The sequence below is a fragment of the Penicillium antarcticum genome, assembly GCF_028974205.1.
Source record: "Penicillium antarcticum strain IBT 31339 chromosome Unknown utg000009l_segment0_segment0, whole genome shotgun sequence".
In the NCBI taxonomy this organism is placed as follows: Eukaryota; Fungi; Ascomycota; class Eurotiomycetes; order Eurotiales; family Aspergillaceae; genus Penicillium; species Penicillium antarcticum.
Genome location: NW_026695307.1, coordinates 5,580,622 through 5,598,574, shown reverse-complemented (window position 1 = coordinate 5,598,574; position 17,953 = coordinate 5,580,622). Strand labels below are relative to the sequence as shown.

At 48.1% G+C, this 17,953-nt stretch overlaps 4 protein-coding genes across 4 annotated transcripts; 2 read left to right on the top strand and 2 right to left on the bottom strand.

Moving 5' to 3' along the window:
* Positions 1–1,846: 1,846 nt before the first annotated feature.
* Positions 1,847–4,472, bottom strand: N7508_010457 (FAD-dependent oxidoreductase; the record flags this gene model as incomplete). The annotated part of the gene is made up of 4 exons (XM_058468517.1): positions 1,847–3,358; positions 3,420–3,790; positions 3,842–4,113; positions 4,171–4,472. 4 exons carry the CDS (start codon positions 4,470–4,472, stop codon positions 1,847–1,849), a joined length of 2,457 nt encoding a protein of 818 aa, XP_058316363.1.
* Positions 4,473–5,615: 1,143 nt separating this feature from the next.
* Positions 5,616–5,798, bottom strand: N7508_010456 (uncharacterized protein; the record flags this gene model as incomplete). The annotated part of the gene is made up of 1 exon (XM_058468516.1): positions 5,616–5,798. The coding sequence occupies one exon, from the start codon at positions 5,796–5,798 to the stop codon at positions 5,616–5,618; it is 183 nt and encodes a 60-aa protein (XP_058316362.1).
* A 1,526-nt stretch (positions 5,799–7,324) lies between these two features.
* N7508_010455 (uncharacterized protein) lies at positions 7,325–8,497 on the top strand (the record flags this gene model as incomplete). Its single annotated transcript, XM_058468515.1, has 1 exon — positions 7,325–8,497. One exon carries the CDS (start codon positions 7,325–7,327, stop codon positions 8,495–8,497), a length of 1,173 nt encoding a protein of 390 aa, XP_058316361.1.
* A 2,942-nt stretch (positions 8,498–11,439) lies between these two features.
* Positions 11,440–15,266, top strand: pld2 (putative phospholipase D (PLD); the record flags this gene model as incomplete). Its single annotated transcript, XM_058468514.1, has 5 exons — positions 11,440–11,616; positions 11,670–12,042; positions 12,095–12,238; positions 12,291–14,530; positions 14,580–15,266. The coding sequence occupies 5 exons, from the start codon at positions 11,440–11,442 to the stop codon at positions 15,264–15,266; spliced, it is 3,621 nt and encodes a 1,206-aa protein (XP_058316360.1).
* Positions 15,267–17,953: the final 2,687 nt, after the last annotated feature.

The window sequence follows — 17,953 nt, the reverse complement described above, 5'->3', positions numbered from 1 at the left end:
GGGTCTGAAAATTGACCGAGGCTTTCAAAACATATTTGAGCGGACACCTATAATGTACCTCTTTAAGTTAGATTCCTCTACAAGGGTGGAACTCGAAGATTGTAATTTACCACCTCCAAAAAGGCAGACTAACACCATAGAACTGAAAATAAAGAAAACCAGGCCTTGAATCTTACATTGAATGATGTCTATACCTCGGACAAAATGCGGAAGTTTGAATGACCCTAAATTGGGTCTTGGCGTTCTTACCGGACTGCTGGCTCCCCCCTGTGAATTTGCCTCACCACACCTCCAACTCCCAAACCACAATGTCTACTCGTGCAAAGCCAGGTCGACCACGGAAGCAATCTGATGTAATATTCGTGAGCTCCAGCCGTCAGATCGGGAGTCCAGTCTGACCATTCGCAGACGCGTCGGGCTCAGGTCCGCGAGGCACAAAGGGCTTATCGATCGCGCCAACAATCACAACTCTCGACATTGAAAGCCCGCGTCGAGCAACTAGAAGATGCCTTTGATCGTATTGGTCAAACAATTCATGCATTTGATGTCCAGGTCATACAAAACGGCTTGCAGTGGCCTCAGCCCCGGCTCTTTCATGCAGTCCAACTACTCCGGAACGAGGTAGTGTCTCAATTCAAAGAGGCAAATGTTCCTTTTCAAGACACAGCACCCATCTCCAGTCTTGAATTATTTCGAGTCAATGAGTCACGCCAGAGGATATTCACATTAGACACAACAGCCACCCTCCATCCCCCAACTCAGACTACCTTCTGGAATTGCTTTCTAAACTCATCGTCGGCAATGATCCCGCCGTCAAATAATCGAATGCAAAGTGATACTTTGGATGATTCACTCCCCATATCCCTCTCAACTCCACTTGCTGACATCCCCACAATTCCATACGCCAACACACCGTTCACCCAACGACTCTTCCGAGCTGTAGCAGAAAGCGGTCATCGCTTCCTTTCAAACCTCGTATACAGAGACGAAGAACTATGGCCCGAGTTTGGGCTATCGCTGCAAACCCTGCCAAGGTCCCATATTCGAGCGTATTTTGAGCGCGTTGTGAACTTGCAAATTTGCAACCCTATTCCCAATACTCGGTTTCCTTTCATTAGTCTCGGTGGCGCGGGGACTCATTTCCAATCGCCAGCACACGGTGCGCAGCCGAACAGGTTAGATCTATTTCGGGAATCAAACGGCGTGTCTCATGTTCATTCTGATGAAGAATGGTTCGATGTTCATGATATCGAGGGTTATTTGTTCAATGAGGGTATTGAACTAAGTGGATATAAATCTCCATCATTGTCAATACCGCCGTTTGAAGAGTCTAGGCTAGCCTTGACTGGTTCAACGCCCGGCACAATGAGGGTTATTGATCAGAACAAGCTACTCAGCAGTAAGTCTTCTACTCAACCGTTTTTCTTCCGATGAAATTCATTGACTTTACCAAACCTTACTAGTACTAAGCCGGCTTCCAGTTGGGCTGGGCTGTGTAGCTGGCTTTCGCCGAGCGGACGTTGAGAGAGTAGTATCCCAAAACGCAAAATGGGTCAATACTTTTACGAGTCTGACGGGATAAATTTTCCTCTTTGGCTCCTTTTGCGATATATGACTTCATCATTTGTGGTTCTTGCAAAATCTAATATACCACTTTGAATATTACGCCCGATCACAACTTTCTTGTACCCTCTGTCGTTAATGTACAAATGGACAAGACGGAAACCATGTATCTTCCAATAGGAAATCATTCTATCGCCGGGTTGTCCTCCTACTGCGAACCCTCCAACCTGAAATCAATGCTGATGGATGTTCATAGACAGTCCAAGACCTTGAGCAAGATGGACTAGTGAGAGATCAAGCGGAATTTTCTCTGGCTCATGACACCCTCCCGCCAGTACCACACAGCCGCCACTGTTGCACCCGGTCCAACCGCCACAGATCCAATAATGAGAGCCACCAAAGCTACCCACATGGAAAAATTTAAGATTCCCATGCGATACAGATCCCACACACTAGACCAACACCACAGGAGACTCGCAGCAGCAACAAGCAAGAAATCGTTCTGGAAGAATACGAAGATTCCATCTGCCAGAGTGGACACTTCCACAAATGAATCCATCGGGATGAATGCCCTGATCAGGAATTCACTGCTAGAGACATACCAACTGGCCAACAAGGCAAGATGGAAGCACGCGGCGATGCAGCCAGTAACTGCGTAGAGCATTTGTAGCGAAGGCAGATCAAGATTGAGCTTGCTATCTGTTGAGGGTCTGATCGATTTGGACTTCTCAACACACTTGATTATGCGGGAGAATACCTCTGTCAGAAGAACCACGTACACCGGAACAGGCTGCCACAGGGCGATGAAAGCCTGTCGGGTAACCGGGGCATTCTCCAATGGGAAGAACAACATCATACTTGGCAGAAAATATCCAATCAACACAGCTAGAAGGATTGAGCGAGCAGTGGAGGGAATCAAGTTGCGCGAGCTCGGAGAGAAATAGGTAATGGGGGACGAGATATAAGTGCTCACGGCGAAGTAGATAGGAGCGATCACCCCGATACCACGCAGCTGATACAGGATACCCCACACCGACGGGATCGCAAGGAGTGTCCATCTATTCCGCGGCCGATACCCTTCAACTGTGAAGATTGCCATCAATGGAACGATCGAGGCAAGGAAGTACAGTACCTGCAATGGCTGCTCTGGTCTTGAGAGATTGCCGACTGCGGGCGAAAAGAATGTCACCAAAGTTTGGAGAACGAGGTCAATAGATGGCAGACCGGTATAAACCCGACGGAGAGGAACCTCTGTATCTCCCAGGGATGGGATTGTCCCCTTTTTCAGTGCTTGACGGAGCAACGCCCATGTCCCGTTCTCCGTGCCCGCTGTCCGCAATTGCCGATGACCCAGCCAGGCCAGAGAAACATAAGCAGTATACAGAAGAATGCCTGCAAAGCCACGGGGAGATGGCGTTCGGAATCTTTCATCGAAGTAAGCAATCTCCCACTCTTTGTCCGGCTGTGGGATCATGTTCAAGGATACACTAGGAGAATAGATCTGGGTCCATTTGTCGACGACCTTGTATCTGGGCAGGTTCGGAATCAAATACTTGCCGATCAATTTCAACAATGGTGTCTCCATGCACTCCATGCGTTGTCGCGCATGGGATGCTTTGACCAATTCCCAAACTCGGTCTTGGCGCTGTTCTTGGACGTTTTCAAAAACCTGGGAGATCTTGGCTGTTGACAGGGTACCCGACTTGCAGCGCTTAAGGGCTGCTACAAGGTGATTTGTTAACGATGCCGCTGTTTCAATTGCATTGTTGCCACCTTGGCCGGTCAATGGTTCGAACTATAAAACAAGTCACTTGATGTCAGTCTTTTCACATCTTCGATCCAGGGCGCGGGCATACCTTGTGACTAGCATCACCAATAGTCATCATCCTCTGGAAATACCATTTCTTGTACACATACTCCGGCAGAGCTGTGTGTACCGAAGCAACCTTGCTCTTGTATAGATCGGAGAATTGGAGATCGGGGGTAATTCGGTCATTCCAATGTTGTTTCGCCACGGCTTCCTCGTCGGCTTTTGTGAATCGAGGAATATCGTCACCGTACAGTGTCTTTCCCATGTTGAGTACAAGGAACCAGTAGGTCCGATCACCGGGCCCACTTGGGACTAAATATGAAAAATGCTCGTTGAAGACCGAATGCAGTGTGCCTTTCTCAATACCTTTTGCGCCTTCTGATATGCCGAATATGCAGGAGTATGTCGCAGGAAGTGCTTTTTCAAGGGTCAGCCCGAATCAATTTTCTTTTACTTGCAGAAACATACCGGACGCCTCGGAAGGTTCAATCCACGAGGGATCTATCTTTTTTGCTTCATTCCACATTTCCTGACGAACGGTTGAATGAATCCCATCTGCTCCGATGACCATGTGGCCGGTAAATTTCCGGCCGGTGGTCGTAGTAACAGTGACATCCGACGCGCGATTGCTGATACTTTGAACTCTCTGGTCGGTAAGGACTCGAGACTTGTCCTGGATCTTGTCATAGAGCACTTCAATCAACATGCGACGATCGAAGAAGATAACTGGATATCCGTGACTTTTAAATCGAAGATGTCAGCTCAATGCCTATTTTAAGAAGACAGTTTATACGAACCGATTGACCGTCTCCCGATGAAAGTCCTCAAGCGACCAGAACTGCTCTCCCTGAGAATTCCGGAAAAAGAATTTGTCGACTGGATATTCTGCCTTTTCCAGAACGTCCTCATAGCAGCCTAGCTGGTCAAGAATCCGGAGACCATTTGGAAGTAGGCCGATACTAGCCCCAACTTGCGGTGCGATGCTGCCATAGCCTTCCAAAACGACGAAGTCGATGCCGTTCTTCTCTAGCATCAAAGCAAGAGCAAGTCCGGCAACGCTGCCACCTGCAATAACCACTTTGAATGGATTTGATTCCATCGTAAAGAGCGGATCAGCTGAATGTGATGTACCGGGCTTCTGTAGTAACGACGAAAATCCAGGATACCCAGGTGGTTATATAGTTTTCGGGCTCTTAGCTCGTCCCACCTCAGACTATCCCCCACACAGCATTGTGGAGAATTCCAAAGGGTAAATATCAGTCATCGCCATATATTCCGGGATTTAATTGTGGTCTAATCGCTTCATCATTGCTGGATTTGTAGGCAGTCGGGACAATGTTTGAAGTGATCAATAATCAGGCCAATCGGAGGGCGGGGATGATGTGTTCATAGATCCACTGTGGGGCCAAGATATCTGTAGCTTCACGACATGTTTTACTAAGACACCTAGTGTCATGTCCATTCAAATAAAGTAGTGCTGGAAGCCCGTTCGGCTGGACCTGCTGGGGTGTCGTTGCTATTTCTGTACATTTAGCCCCATGATCATTGTCAGAGCTGAAATGTCATTCTGTATCCGTATGTGCAACCCTCATCAAGCACCCGAAACAGAGTCGAAACACATGAGCGGGATGATGTAACTATGTTTCGCTCTGCAGAGCAATAGAAAAATCGTATACTTGCGGAGGTCTGCTGCCGGTTTAGAACCCGGTTTGATATGTCAGAATCCTTGACCAAATTTTGTCCCGTGGCTAAAGTATTCCATCAATATATGCCGTCAAACACTGCCTCACTATCTAATATTTGGTGCGCAATTAACTCGATCAGCGAGTCAGCCTCCCTTGAGAAAAGGAAAGAGTAGATCAATGCAAGGAAGGCTATGCTAAGCCGATATGCAGTGCGTTATAAATGCTCGGTGGTATCTGACAACTCTGGTGTATTGACTCGCGTAGAGATTAATATACATCAGATTTGAATCAGCTCACAAGCTGCCAGCCACCGGCTGCTCAATCCAGAAATCTTTATGTTCACTTTCGTTGGTGATGGTGAGAATCTAGCTCTGAAGGTTCACTGGGTCCACTATCTCCAGGCATGTCGTTCCATACGTTTTGTCAAAGATTTCAATTGCAGTGAAGGGGCCAAATCATGTGAGGCTTATTGTTCTGAGTGTAGGCGAAGCTGTCATGTGCTGTGTGTCTTAATCTTGTTGCTTCTTTTTGTTGCTGTCACGGCGACCTAGTTAGGATTACAGGGCCCCGATAAGCACGCATGCTACGACGGGGTCAGCGACTGCTCCAGCTATCCGTGCTTTGATTTCTTGCTCTTTGCTTGATATACTGGCGCTGGCACTGGTGGGCAAAGTGGTGGTAGAGCTGGTGCTGGAGCCGATGATGGTGTTGGTGGTGAGCTTGGCAGTGGTTGTGGTCATGGCGGATGAAACAAGCGTATTAGGAGATGCAGCAGGTGCGGCCGCAGTTGACTCAAAAGCTGAAAGCAATGGTGACGATCTGGCAGCTTCTTAGGAGGGTTATATTCGATATTCAACTTACTGGATGCTGAAGTTCCTGTAGATGTACAGGGAAAAATTGTACGCATGGACTGATAAATCAGCAACGGATGATGCCCGCAAGAAGTAAAGGAATGCCAAGGGACTAAAAGTCCCTGGACGATAACTTAATACACCACCATCTGTCAATAATGCAGTAAATAGGTCAGTTCGGCCAGATCATGGGAGATGACTTTCATCTTAAGGGTCTCAGGTTCTGAACTCGCCGTGAGACATTGTAAGACAATATATGGGGTCCCCAATTTTGGGATTGAAAACTAGTGCAAGACACCACGGTCTGCGACCGAGAGCGAACGGTAGAATACTTACTCATGGTACAGCATGAGCCAAATAATTGGCACTGTCAATTCTACGTAGCTTCAGGTTAGTGGCGCCAGGGTAAGAAGTTAGCGAGTCCTAATTTAGCTGATAGGCGCCTGCAAGCCCCGCTTCTACACTCAACAGATGTCACAGGACACCCATATAGAGATATGAGGCATGCGAGATGAACTGAGGAGCAGAGAACCATAAATATATGGCTTCAGAAAGATGATCAACTGAAGAGCGAAGAGAGTATGCCACTTGGATAGAAGAACCCGGCAAACACGGTGATGTGGATTCAGGCCATAGGGCGACGCAGCGGGTCCGGTTGCATGAGAGCCCTACTGGACTACGACGCCTACAACATTGATCACAAACACCGAGAACTACTAGCGTAGTATGTCGCGCTAAGCAAGCTGTAGACCTGTCGCTTATCATGGAAGGAGTGCTATGCTGGCTTCTTTGTTTGTTTCCAAGCGGGATGGACCAAAACTCGCTAGTGCAGTTCATGAAGACCCTGAAAGGCGGCCTGATAAGGTTGAAACTGACTTGAATGCTTCAAGTCTGCCACTCCATCGTTCCTTCATTGACTTGGAACACGCTGTCGGGGGCTGGGTGTTTATATGTAAGGAAGAAGAATGCAAGGTATGGGGAATGCTATCTTTGACGATGACAAGGCAAATTATTCCGTAGAGAACACCCTTCTTTACTTTGAGGCGAACACATACAACAACATGAGATAGTCCGAGGTATTCCGTACATATACGGAGTACTGTACTTTAGGGCTAAACGGCACAAGGCGGGACGCGAACAGGCCCCACTCCGCTCGGTGCCAAGCCGTAAAACCCGTCCTCTAGGGTGCGTCGCGCTATCTGGTGGAGAGAACGAGTACGAGGTACGACGAAGCATGGATCAGTGCGTGGAGATAAACGAGTAAAGGAACCAGTTACGCCGCCCAGATTCCTGCTTCCCCACTGGACATACGTATGCTATGGAACATCCGAGCGGACATTTCACAGGGGGGAAGATGGAAATCGCCTTTTTCACGCTGTGTCCTTAACTCAGCTGCTACAACCACAGTTTTCATTATGCTGGCCGGAATCTTTGGTTGGATTTCGCTCCTCTTCGAACCTCTCGCCGATGTCAATATCCCTCCCATTCAGCCACAAGAGCGCCTCCGGCCCGAACATCGACCTTGGCACCAGATTATAACCGGGGTTTATGGTCGCCCACCCCTTTGGAAGATCCATGACCGCCACGGAGACGTGAGCTGGAGATTCCATCGCGACGACGTTACCCAGAAACTACCCCACGATGTTCACAAATGTCTCTATGCCCACGCGAACGATGCCACCGAGGTTAAATATATGAATAACGGCACAAGCGTCGGTGGTGTCTATAGTGACCTTGCTGTCGTTATGAACCACACTCCCGAGAACCCAGTTACGGATAAGCTTTTTACCTTTACGCTTTGTAGGAGGAACGACGTCCTCTGGAATGCGCATACACTTGAACCCCTGCCGAACGATCTACTCGCCGTGGGTACCACAGGCCAGCGAGCCTGGGATGGTATCCTTGTCTATAATGCTAGCGCTGCCAACCCTCTTATGGCAAACCCTCCTATTATCCAAAACATCACCGGATTACGAGCTATACACGGGTTAATATGGGATGAGCAGGGACAGATGCTATGGGCTGCTGGAACAGACGCCGCGGCAGATGGTAGTGATCCGGTCCCTGCATACGGAACTATTATTGGGTATCCCTGGAATAGGACGTCGGGTCTACTAGAGAAGGACGACCGGTATATCTATAAATTGCCCGAGGCGAAACGGATCGAGGCCGAATGGGGCAAGGGATATTCTTGGTGGGCCGGGTTACATGACCTAGTCCCTCTCCCCGGTCAGCGGAAATTCCTTGTGTCGGAAGATCGCGGTCTCCATGCCTTTGATATCGAGACGGGGCAGTACACAGAACATTATGAGAATGTTACAGAGAAATACCTACAAGGTTTCGAAGTTACTACCAAAGGTCGCCACGGGTATACAGACGGCGAGTGGGAGGAGCTGCCGCAGTCGGACCTAAAGAGTTTCAATGTTGCTCCCGATGGCAGTTTCATATACGTGCAGTCCTTATGGACTAAGTTCCGTGGTTTCCATACAAGTTTGGTGATCAACGGAAAGAGGCGCAAGATCAACATTGGCGACGAGATCTACAGATCGCGGTGGTTTGGAAACCTCGACGGCTGGCCTAAACCCTGAAGTTTGTTGAGACTGCCCTTATTAATGAGACATGACTAATTTGGTAATTTTGTGTGTATATTGCGTTCATTTGGCAATTTGTTGTATCTGCATCTGGAAGTTTCATTTTGTAAAGTTTCACTTGGTGTAAGAACCGAGATGCAACCGTGGTCATAAATTTTTTCACAGTGCTACGAATTATAGGACCATTTCTATACAGAATTCTAGAAGCAAATGTACCATTTTGTGCATCGTTTTGGCCTAAAATAACCTCTCTTCCTTCGCCTCTTTTCTCCCCCCTTTTGGAGTGCTTCGGGTGAATCGTTAACTTAATGCTTAAGAATCGCTTCCTAAACCATCGAATGATCGTATTCTGATGTTGAGCTTCATGCTGCTGAGATTTGATTCTGATCTTTTGGAACTGGTGTGATTTTTTAAATGGTTGTGGTGTGGGGAACCAATCCTTTGCTGTTGATAGGTGTCGATTCTCGAATTTTCCTGAATAACACATCTGCCGATGTAGTCTGGGTCTTTGCACACTATGTCAGAATCTTCGCAAGTAACTGAGTAGCTATATTCAACTGAGCTGGCAATGATGAAAAGAGCCTCGTATCTTCTATCGTTCAAATAACTTAGAACGTCGTCTTTAATAGTCTCTCCGATGTCTGTATCTCGGGAGCCTTCAACTGTGCGGACACCCATCTTTATATGCACTGGAGTTTAGCCTCCTCCATCATGAAAGAGTTTGCTGAGATATAGGCGAGTGAGGGGAAATATATGCAAGAGAGACTGGCATGTTGTTGGTGGGTTTGCCTGAGCTTACATCAGAGCTGAGACCACGACGTACCTACTACATCCGGGTCACTGGGCCTCGGACTTCCCAACCAGGTAAATATATTGAGGATTCATAAAGCCCTTGAGTATTGACATGGACGAAGTGCAATCACATGAGCTATGCATTTTGGGATCTTTTGGGATCCTCTACGCTTGGTAGATCTATCCGTCGTCGGTCCATTGCGGCTACTAAACCTTATTCAGGCGAGCTACCAAGGTCTCTGTCGACATACGGCATCATCCGCACTTGCTAGCACATATGATCCGAAAATTAAAGTCGAAGCTACGCCCATGATGCACAAAAGCCTTATCAAAGGCTCACAGGGTCTCCTTGGCGTTTATTCAAATGCCTCTTCTAAAACACATGACACGACAGACTCTGAATCTGAATGATCATGTCCAGAGTCGGCCGAATCCCCGGAACTCCTCATAACACACCTTGTCTGAGCAACACGATATTCCAGGCACAATGACCCCTGACAATCCCATCAAAGAATCTCCTTTATATATGATTGGTAAAGGGCTCTGCGGCCCAGTCTGGGCAGCCTCTACAAGAGGACGGTGGACCGGAACGATCTCTAAAAAATGACTGCGAAATGCACCATCGAGACCTTCAAATAAAAAGACCAGCCTATTATGTGATGCAACAGATCAGGATTGGTGGTCATTAAATCGACAAAGATTCCCACCAGGATACACACCATGCAATATGATCCAGTCTCAACACATTCCGGCTTTTTCAAAAACCACAAGGGAGCTTTTGATTAACAACTACTGTCCGTCAAGTATTGCTGAGAAAATTCGCACCAGTGATCCAGACAAAGAATTGCTTGATAAGACCATACCTAGGTAGAAGGCGAACCCAGAAGCCACCTACTAACTCACAATTCACCGCATTCTTTCTACGAAATTGTCCACTCCATATCAATCAAATGGAGTCACTTGGCTTAACATCAAGTTTTACTTAACAGTACGCGAGGATCATAGCCGAAACACTCGCTATGTACATTAGATCGACGAATTTGATGGAAATGATATCGAGTTTGTTCTAGCACCGCCCAATGATTCAACCTTGAGATCATCAGAAACATCCTTTAATGCTCTCTAAAACCATGCAGCTTAGGCTTTGGACTTCGGTTCATGTAGTAAGATGATAATGGACCTCGATGGTGTGAAGCAAGCTGTCGCTTAGTTTTGGGCTAATGATCCTTACTATCCTCGGCCAAGAAAAGATGCTGTGTTATGGAAAGCGTTTTGACAACGCCATCTTGCAATTATCGGAATTTGTGAGCCATAAGGAGCTGAAGGGAGAGCTCTTCTACCAAATCTGTTCATTGGATTAGTGGAGCAGGAGGACAAGAGGAGACAAGAAAGAGATGCCGAGCGCGAATTTATGGAGACAAACATGTATTGATAGAATTTGCATTTTGAAAATATGCATTGCCAATTCAATGACTTCGTTTCTAGTTACGTCTCTTCTACAGCAGGGGTCATCAATGTGTACACAGCGCCATGATGTATTAGACAGTTTCTGCAGAAAATTCTCGAAGCGAGTGTACTACTACTGCTTTATTTTCTCCTTCCTTTGGTATCTCTTTTTTTGCCTCCTCTTTGTCAGTTTCGAAATCCCTCAGCTTCATACTACAAATCATAAGGAAATGAGACGTGAAGGGTGGTGTGGCTCTGCTGTGTACAAAGATGTCCTAGGCGATGATGTCTATATCTGATGAACCATGCCATTTGTTCTCAAATATTAAGTTCTCAATAGAGCCAATCCGACTTTGAACATCAATACTGCTGCGTGGTCGACATAGTCGGCTAGATGTATAGAGGCTGTCCCGCAGTTGTCGTGATCAGCACATGCGGGGTGAAGTATGGCGCGTCAGCTTATACATGTACCTAGGAAGTCACTCTAGCGAGTATCTCGACAACTCGCAAGTTAAATTACAGCGAACAAAATCAATACCAAAATAGCACACAACAGCTGATACACCGCCACGTTTCCATCGTGGCTGGGCAGCGGGGCGCATTTCACGTCCCCCGCTCTGCAGGCTTCCTCGTTTTGAGGCTTGACTTTCTTTTCTTTTCTTGTCTTTTGATCTTCTCTTTTCTCTATCACCAACACCACCATGTCTAACAAAGACGATCTGGCCTACGGTGGTTACTACCAGGCCGAACGTGGGTCCGGTGACGGATCTCGCGGCTTCGGCGACACCTTCAAGAAGCTCCGCGACACCTACAAAAGCCACCAGGGCTCGTCGCAGTCCAGTCAGAATCAGACATACAACCCAAGTGGCTACCAGGGAGTACGTTGTGTCGACCCAGCATCAGTACCGCGCTGACACTAATCTGCTGACAGCAAGGTTACCCGACTCAAAGCGAATCCTCACAATATGGATACAGCCAAGGACAAAGTGGACAGCAGCAGCAGCAGCAACAGCAGCACGGTTATGGAAAGCCCCCAAAGGAAGACAAGCTCAGTGGATTCCTCGGCAAGATCCAAGGCACCGTGGCCGAGTATGGGAACGAATTCGCGCAAAAGTTGGGGACCACAATCGACCCCAAAGCTTACGCCGAATATGGCCCCACCAAAACAACCGACCATCGCTTCGGTAGTTTCGCTCCTCCCCGAGAACACAACGATGCAAAGTGGTACGTCGATGGCTGCTCGTATTTCTGGGCTGTTTCGCGCGCACTGGAGAATGCCCGGGAGTCCATCTGGATTCTGGACTGTGAGTTTGATGTTCCGAGGCACCGTGGAATGCAAGGCTAACATGCGATCAGGGTGGTTGTCCCCCGAACTATACCTCCGCAGACCCCCGGCGAAGAATGAGCAATACCGGCTGGACCGAATGCTGCAGTCTGCGGCTCAGCGGGGTGTTCGTGTTAATGTGATTGTCTACAAGGAAGTTACGCAGGCGCTCACTCGTATGTCTATCCCCCCCATACTGGATCTTCTAGGCTAACAGATAAACTCCAGTATCTTCCTCCCACACTAAACATGCTTTGGAGGACTTGCACCCCAATATCGCGGTCTTCCGTCATCCTGATCACCTTCCGGACCGTCAGGAGCTCGCGGCCTCTATCACATCTTCTTTCCAGAACATGTCTCTTGACTCAGCAAGTCTGAGTAAAATGTCCAAGGACACCATCAAAGGACTTTACGGCATGAATGAAGATGTGATCTTGTATTGGGCTCACCACGAGAAACTTTGCTTGATCGATGGTCAAATTGCCTTTATGGGTGGCTTGGACATGTGCTTCGGCCGTTGGGATACCCACCAGCATTCAATCTCCGATCTGCATCCCTCGGATGTGAACCAGACGGTCTTCCCTGGCCAGGACTACAACAATTCTCGTGTTCTTGATTTCGCAGATGTCGTTCACTGGGAGAAGAACCAGTTGGACAGGAAGTCCATGTCTCGTATGGGATGGTCTGATATCTCCGTCAGCCTTCACGGTGCAGCCGTTGAAGACCTGCGCCGTCACTTCGTGGAACGATGGAACTTTATATACGATGCGAAATACAAGGTTCGGAGTGACACGAGATATGCCAGACTAGCGTTGCACGGGCGTCCTACCTCGTCAACTGGTCAACAGCAACCGGGGTCGCAGCAACAGAACCAAAACCCGTCTCTTTCGGGTCAGCCAAGCCCTCAGTTCCAGCAGCCACCAGCCCCATCCTGGCAACAGCAGCCTAGTTCGAAGCCAAGTGGAACCATTTCTACATACCCACCACCACCGGGCCAGTCGCCTTCGAGCCCTTACCAGCAGACTCAGCCCCAGTTTCAGTCTCAGTCTCAGCAGCCCCAGCATGAACAACAATCTCATGCCCCATACCAGCCATACCAGCCTGGGAACACTTCGAGTTACTCACCATCGCCGGCCCAGGGCCCGAATCAACACCAGTATCAGCAGCAACAGAATACCTCTACTCCGTCTTACTCCGAGGATACTCAGTACCATCCTCCAGTGAGTCCAAATCCTCCCACTTATCAATCATCACCGGCGCAGTCGAGTCATTCCCCGAGCCAGAGTACACCACAATACTCCTACACTGGAAATTCGTTCCCGCCTCCCCCGCCTGGACCTCCTCCACCCCAAAGCACTAAGCCCAGCTATCAGAGCTACCAGAGCCAGAGCCAGCACCAAGAGCAATCACCCTACTATCAACCGCCACCAACCCAGGCTTCCACTGGCGCTCAACAAAGTCAAAATCAAAACCAGACGCCTTATTACCCCCCTCCCCCAGGTCAGGAGGCATCTCACTCCAACACGCGTGGAATTGATGATTACCAATATTCTGGCGATCGCGAACGAGGATCTTTGGCTCCCCGCCGTTTCGAAGAGAAGTTCACTCAATATGGCAACTCCCTTCGTGGCCAACTGGCGGGACAAATCCACCAGTATCAAGACAAATTGACCACATATGGCCGTCCCTCGCAAAATAGAGGAAATATGTCCTGCCAGATTGTGCGTAGTTGCGCGAAGTGGAGCAATGGCAGCCCAGTTGAGCATTCCATTGCTGACGCATACTGTGCAATCATTCGTAACAGTGAGCACTTCGTCTACATTGAGAATCAGTTCTTCATCACTTCGACTGGTGAATCTCAGCACCCAGTGAAGAACAAAATTGGAGCTGCGATTGTTGAGCGTATTCTTCGCGCTGCCCGCGCTGGACAGAAGTACAAGATCGTTGTTGTGATTCCTTCTGTCCCATGCTTCGCTGGTGACTTGCGTGATGACGAGACTCTTGGAACACGCGCGATCATGGAGTTCCAATACAACTCCATCAACCGTGGTGGACACAGTATTATGGAACTGATCGCCCAGGAAGGCTTTAACCCGATGGAATACATCCGTTTCTATAACCTCCGCAACTATGATCGCATTAACAACGGTGGTATGATGGCTGCGGCTGAGCAGCAGAGCGGTGTCAACTATGAGCATGCTCAGAGACAGTACGACGTGAAAACTGCTGGTCCTGGTGGATATGCCCCGAGTACCACTCGGAGTGCGTTTGACACCAGCGCGCCATTCCAGCAGTATCAGCAGGCAGCTCATCAGGTTCAAGGAAGCCACTCCACTTCAAACCGCTGGGATAGTGTCAGCGAATGCTATATGCTCGGCGGAGAGGATATTCGTAAAGTGCCTTGGGATGGTCACCCGGATGCTGAGATCGATGCATTCGTTAGCGAAGAGCTCTATGTTCACTCAAAGGTATGCTTGCCTACATTCTGTGAGGAGTAATAAATACTAACAAGAGTAGGTCATGATCGCCGATGACCGGGTTGTTGTCTGCGGATCCGCAAACCTGAACGATCGCTCTCAGCTCGGTGACCACGACTCTGAGATTGCCGTAATCATCGAGGACTTCACGCCCTTGGCCTCAAGCATGAACGGCAAGCCATGGACCGCCAGTCGCTTCGCCGCATCTCTTCGTCGCGAGCTGTTCCGCAAGCACCTGGGTCTCCTGCCACCGCAAGACTATCAACGACCGGACGCAAACTTCGAGCCGGTTGGAGTTCCCAACCAATTCGACTTTGAATGTCCAGAGAGCAAGGTGGTCGCCGATCCCTTGGCCGATACAGTCCAAAGTCTGTGGAACTCGCGCGCCCACACCAACGCCGAGGTCTTCCGCAAGGTATTCCATGCAGTGCCAGATGACACCGTGCGCAACTGGGCTACTTACAAGGAGTTCTATGAGTACTACTTCCACAAAGCTGACAAGGAGGCCGAGGGTCGGGAAGGATTCGCCCGGCCGGCGCGATTCCAGTGGGGCCACGTGGTCCGAGACGACTTCGCGCCTGGTGCGGAGGGAGCGAAGCAGGTCAAAGAACTTCTCAGCCAGGTCAAGGGTACGCTAGTTGAGATGCCTTTGATGTTCTTGATCGAGGAGGATATCGCCAAGGAAGGATTGGCTCTGAATGACTTGACGGAGCCGCTCTATACCTAAGGGGGGAAATGGAGAATGCTTTTGCCGAGATAGGACGGTCAATATGTGTTTTAACGCAACCACCTCATCTGATTTGTATGTTCTAAATTGCTACTGATAAGCGAACTCAGTCTTTTGTTAGCGATCAAATCTTGATAGCGGAGTAAAAGATACACCGACTGTCAGTCCCGACAATCAAAACAAACCATTAACGGCGTTTTGATGCCAAGCCCGGGCCATATTGTTGTCAAGAACAATCGTAGGCGCAATGCGGTGGATGTGGTTGGTGGAAACGGTGTCTCTTTGTCTGCGTAACCCTATCAGAGCGAGTCACATCCTCAACACTCCACTTTCTTGCATTATGTTTTCATATTGTTCTGACACTTAGAGAAGCTTCAAAATGCAGCCACCATCGGTTCCTTCAACAAGGGTCTCCTTCACGTTTATTCTCGTGCTGTTACTCCATGAAAGACAGCGGGTCCAACCTGTCAAAGCCCCAGTTCTTTCGGCGAGAATGCGGAGCGCAACAATATCAGCCTCCCCTCGCTTAATGTCTAGACTTCAGAGGTTCAAAACAAAGGTAGGAAGCTAGAGGCGAGTTTATTTACATTCATGAGCTCCATAACAATATGATGCAGACCTGTAATGGGCGTCCTCGTCAAAGCGAATTCCAGCATTCTAGGCTGATTCTATGTATTATCGAATGCCCAGCGCATTGAATCCATTGAATGTGACGCTCGAATGGACTTTTGACAGTAGCAATGGCATCTCAAGCACATTGATTGCCGAAGCACAGCTGCCCTTCCCGAATATAAATTCCAAACTCATTTCCCAGCAAAGACTTCTCTTCTCCATCACTCACAACCCAATCTTTCAAACGTTTGCCTTTTAAGTAAACCTCTATCTTCAAGATGTCTCCCTCTCAGATCCAGAACGGTGCCGTTGTCAAGGGTAAGTAACAACAACATCCTCACAATAATAACATATTAACATCTAATCCTAACAGCCTCTCCCGGTGGTGGCTGCGTTATCATGTAAATTCCTTTACATGATGACTCCCAATTCCAAGAGCCCATTTCCCACCATGGTCTGACCTGAACCGTTCGTCAGACCATGGCTGACAAGAAAACGCATCAATATCTTTCAACTTTCACCACGGACTATTTGAGAATGAAACTTCAACCAACAAAAAATATTCCTTGATGACATGACCAACAGCCTGTTTGCTTTTTTTTTTACTCCTGCAGTGACTTCCTCGTGTTTGTGATTCCGCAATGCGACATCTGTTACCCAGATAGATACCGCGTCAACGATCGCTTCACATGAGGATCAGTCCATTGCACAGTCCAATTCATTCCTTCCTGGAGCCAAGAATCAATTGCTGCACTCGACAGATCCAGTTCCAGTTCATGGAGTCACCTGCCCGGTTCTTCGGCGGATGTCACCGGCTGTCGACTTGTCGATTTTGCTCTTGTGTTCGACTTCTTCGTGGACAAATCGGGTGATAGAATGGTTTTTGTTTCAATCTTTCCTTTTCAGCTACATTTCGGGGGATCTCTAACATAAATTCGGTTGATTGTTTCTTATGTTCTCTCTCTTGGTGTGGTAGTTGTTCCTTTTTTAATTTCCTTGTTTGGTGGATGGGGTTGGTGGATTGGGTTATTATTTGTTTCTATTGGTCATGGTAGTTGATAGGAATTGAACATTGCCGACAAATCTTTCTATTGTTTCTTGTAGATTTTGGGATATCTTTCGATAGATTTCATTGTGGATTGTTCTGATTGTAAATGATCCTAGTCTTCTAGGTCTATGGTGCTACCCTGCTTGCCTTTGAAATCCATCTTTCTCGATATTTTTCTTCTAGTATGCCTGAATACATTATGTTATTTTTGTTGACTTGCTTGTGCATCGTCGTGATGGGTAGGTAAATGCAGGACAGATGCATGGTACATGACTAGCGTCAATGAGGTTGCGACGCTAGATGCCGAAACCATGATTACACCTACTAGCAGAAGACAAGAAGCAGGAAAGGCAAACAGTTTCGCGTTGGTCGTGGTAGCTCACACCCTTCGTGAGATCGTAGGAAAAGAACCCCTGTTTAGAAGTGTCATTGGCCCCCAGCAAATCATGAATCTGGTCTGGATAAAAGTAAGGTAATTTTTCTCTCTCCTTCCCAACGGTGCCCATGACAAACACAGTATAATCCACATCACCAACATCGCCCACTATCCCATCATACAGGCCGTCGCCAGAGAATGGCTTAGAGTATATGGTTTGAGCTATAGAAATACAGCTCGGGGGCGGAGAACCAGTGCGACCACTGGATGTGGATTGGAGGGCTAAGTTGGCCGAGACTATGCATATCTGTTAGGACTACTGACATCTGTTGTAGGAAGTGAAAATTTCGCGAGTTTGTTGCCTCAGACCCAAACTCCTCATCCATTCTAAGAACCTCCCAAGCTTTTGCATCCGGGTATGCGAGGAAACGAAGAACATCATAGATATACCCTATTAGAATCCAGTGCTATTTCATCAGATTGTAGGGACCTATGTATCACCAAAGCAGACAATAAATGGACTATATAAGGACTCGCGCCAAGGCCTAGATCGGAAGTCAGTCGAATATAAAGACAGAAGGCTCCAGTTTCTGACATCGAAGATATTGCAACCTAATGAAGGAAATCTTGTTTAACACGACTTACATGATG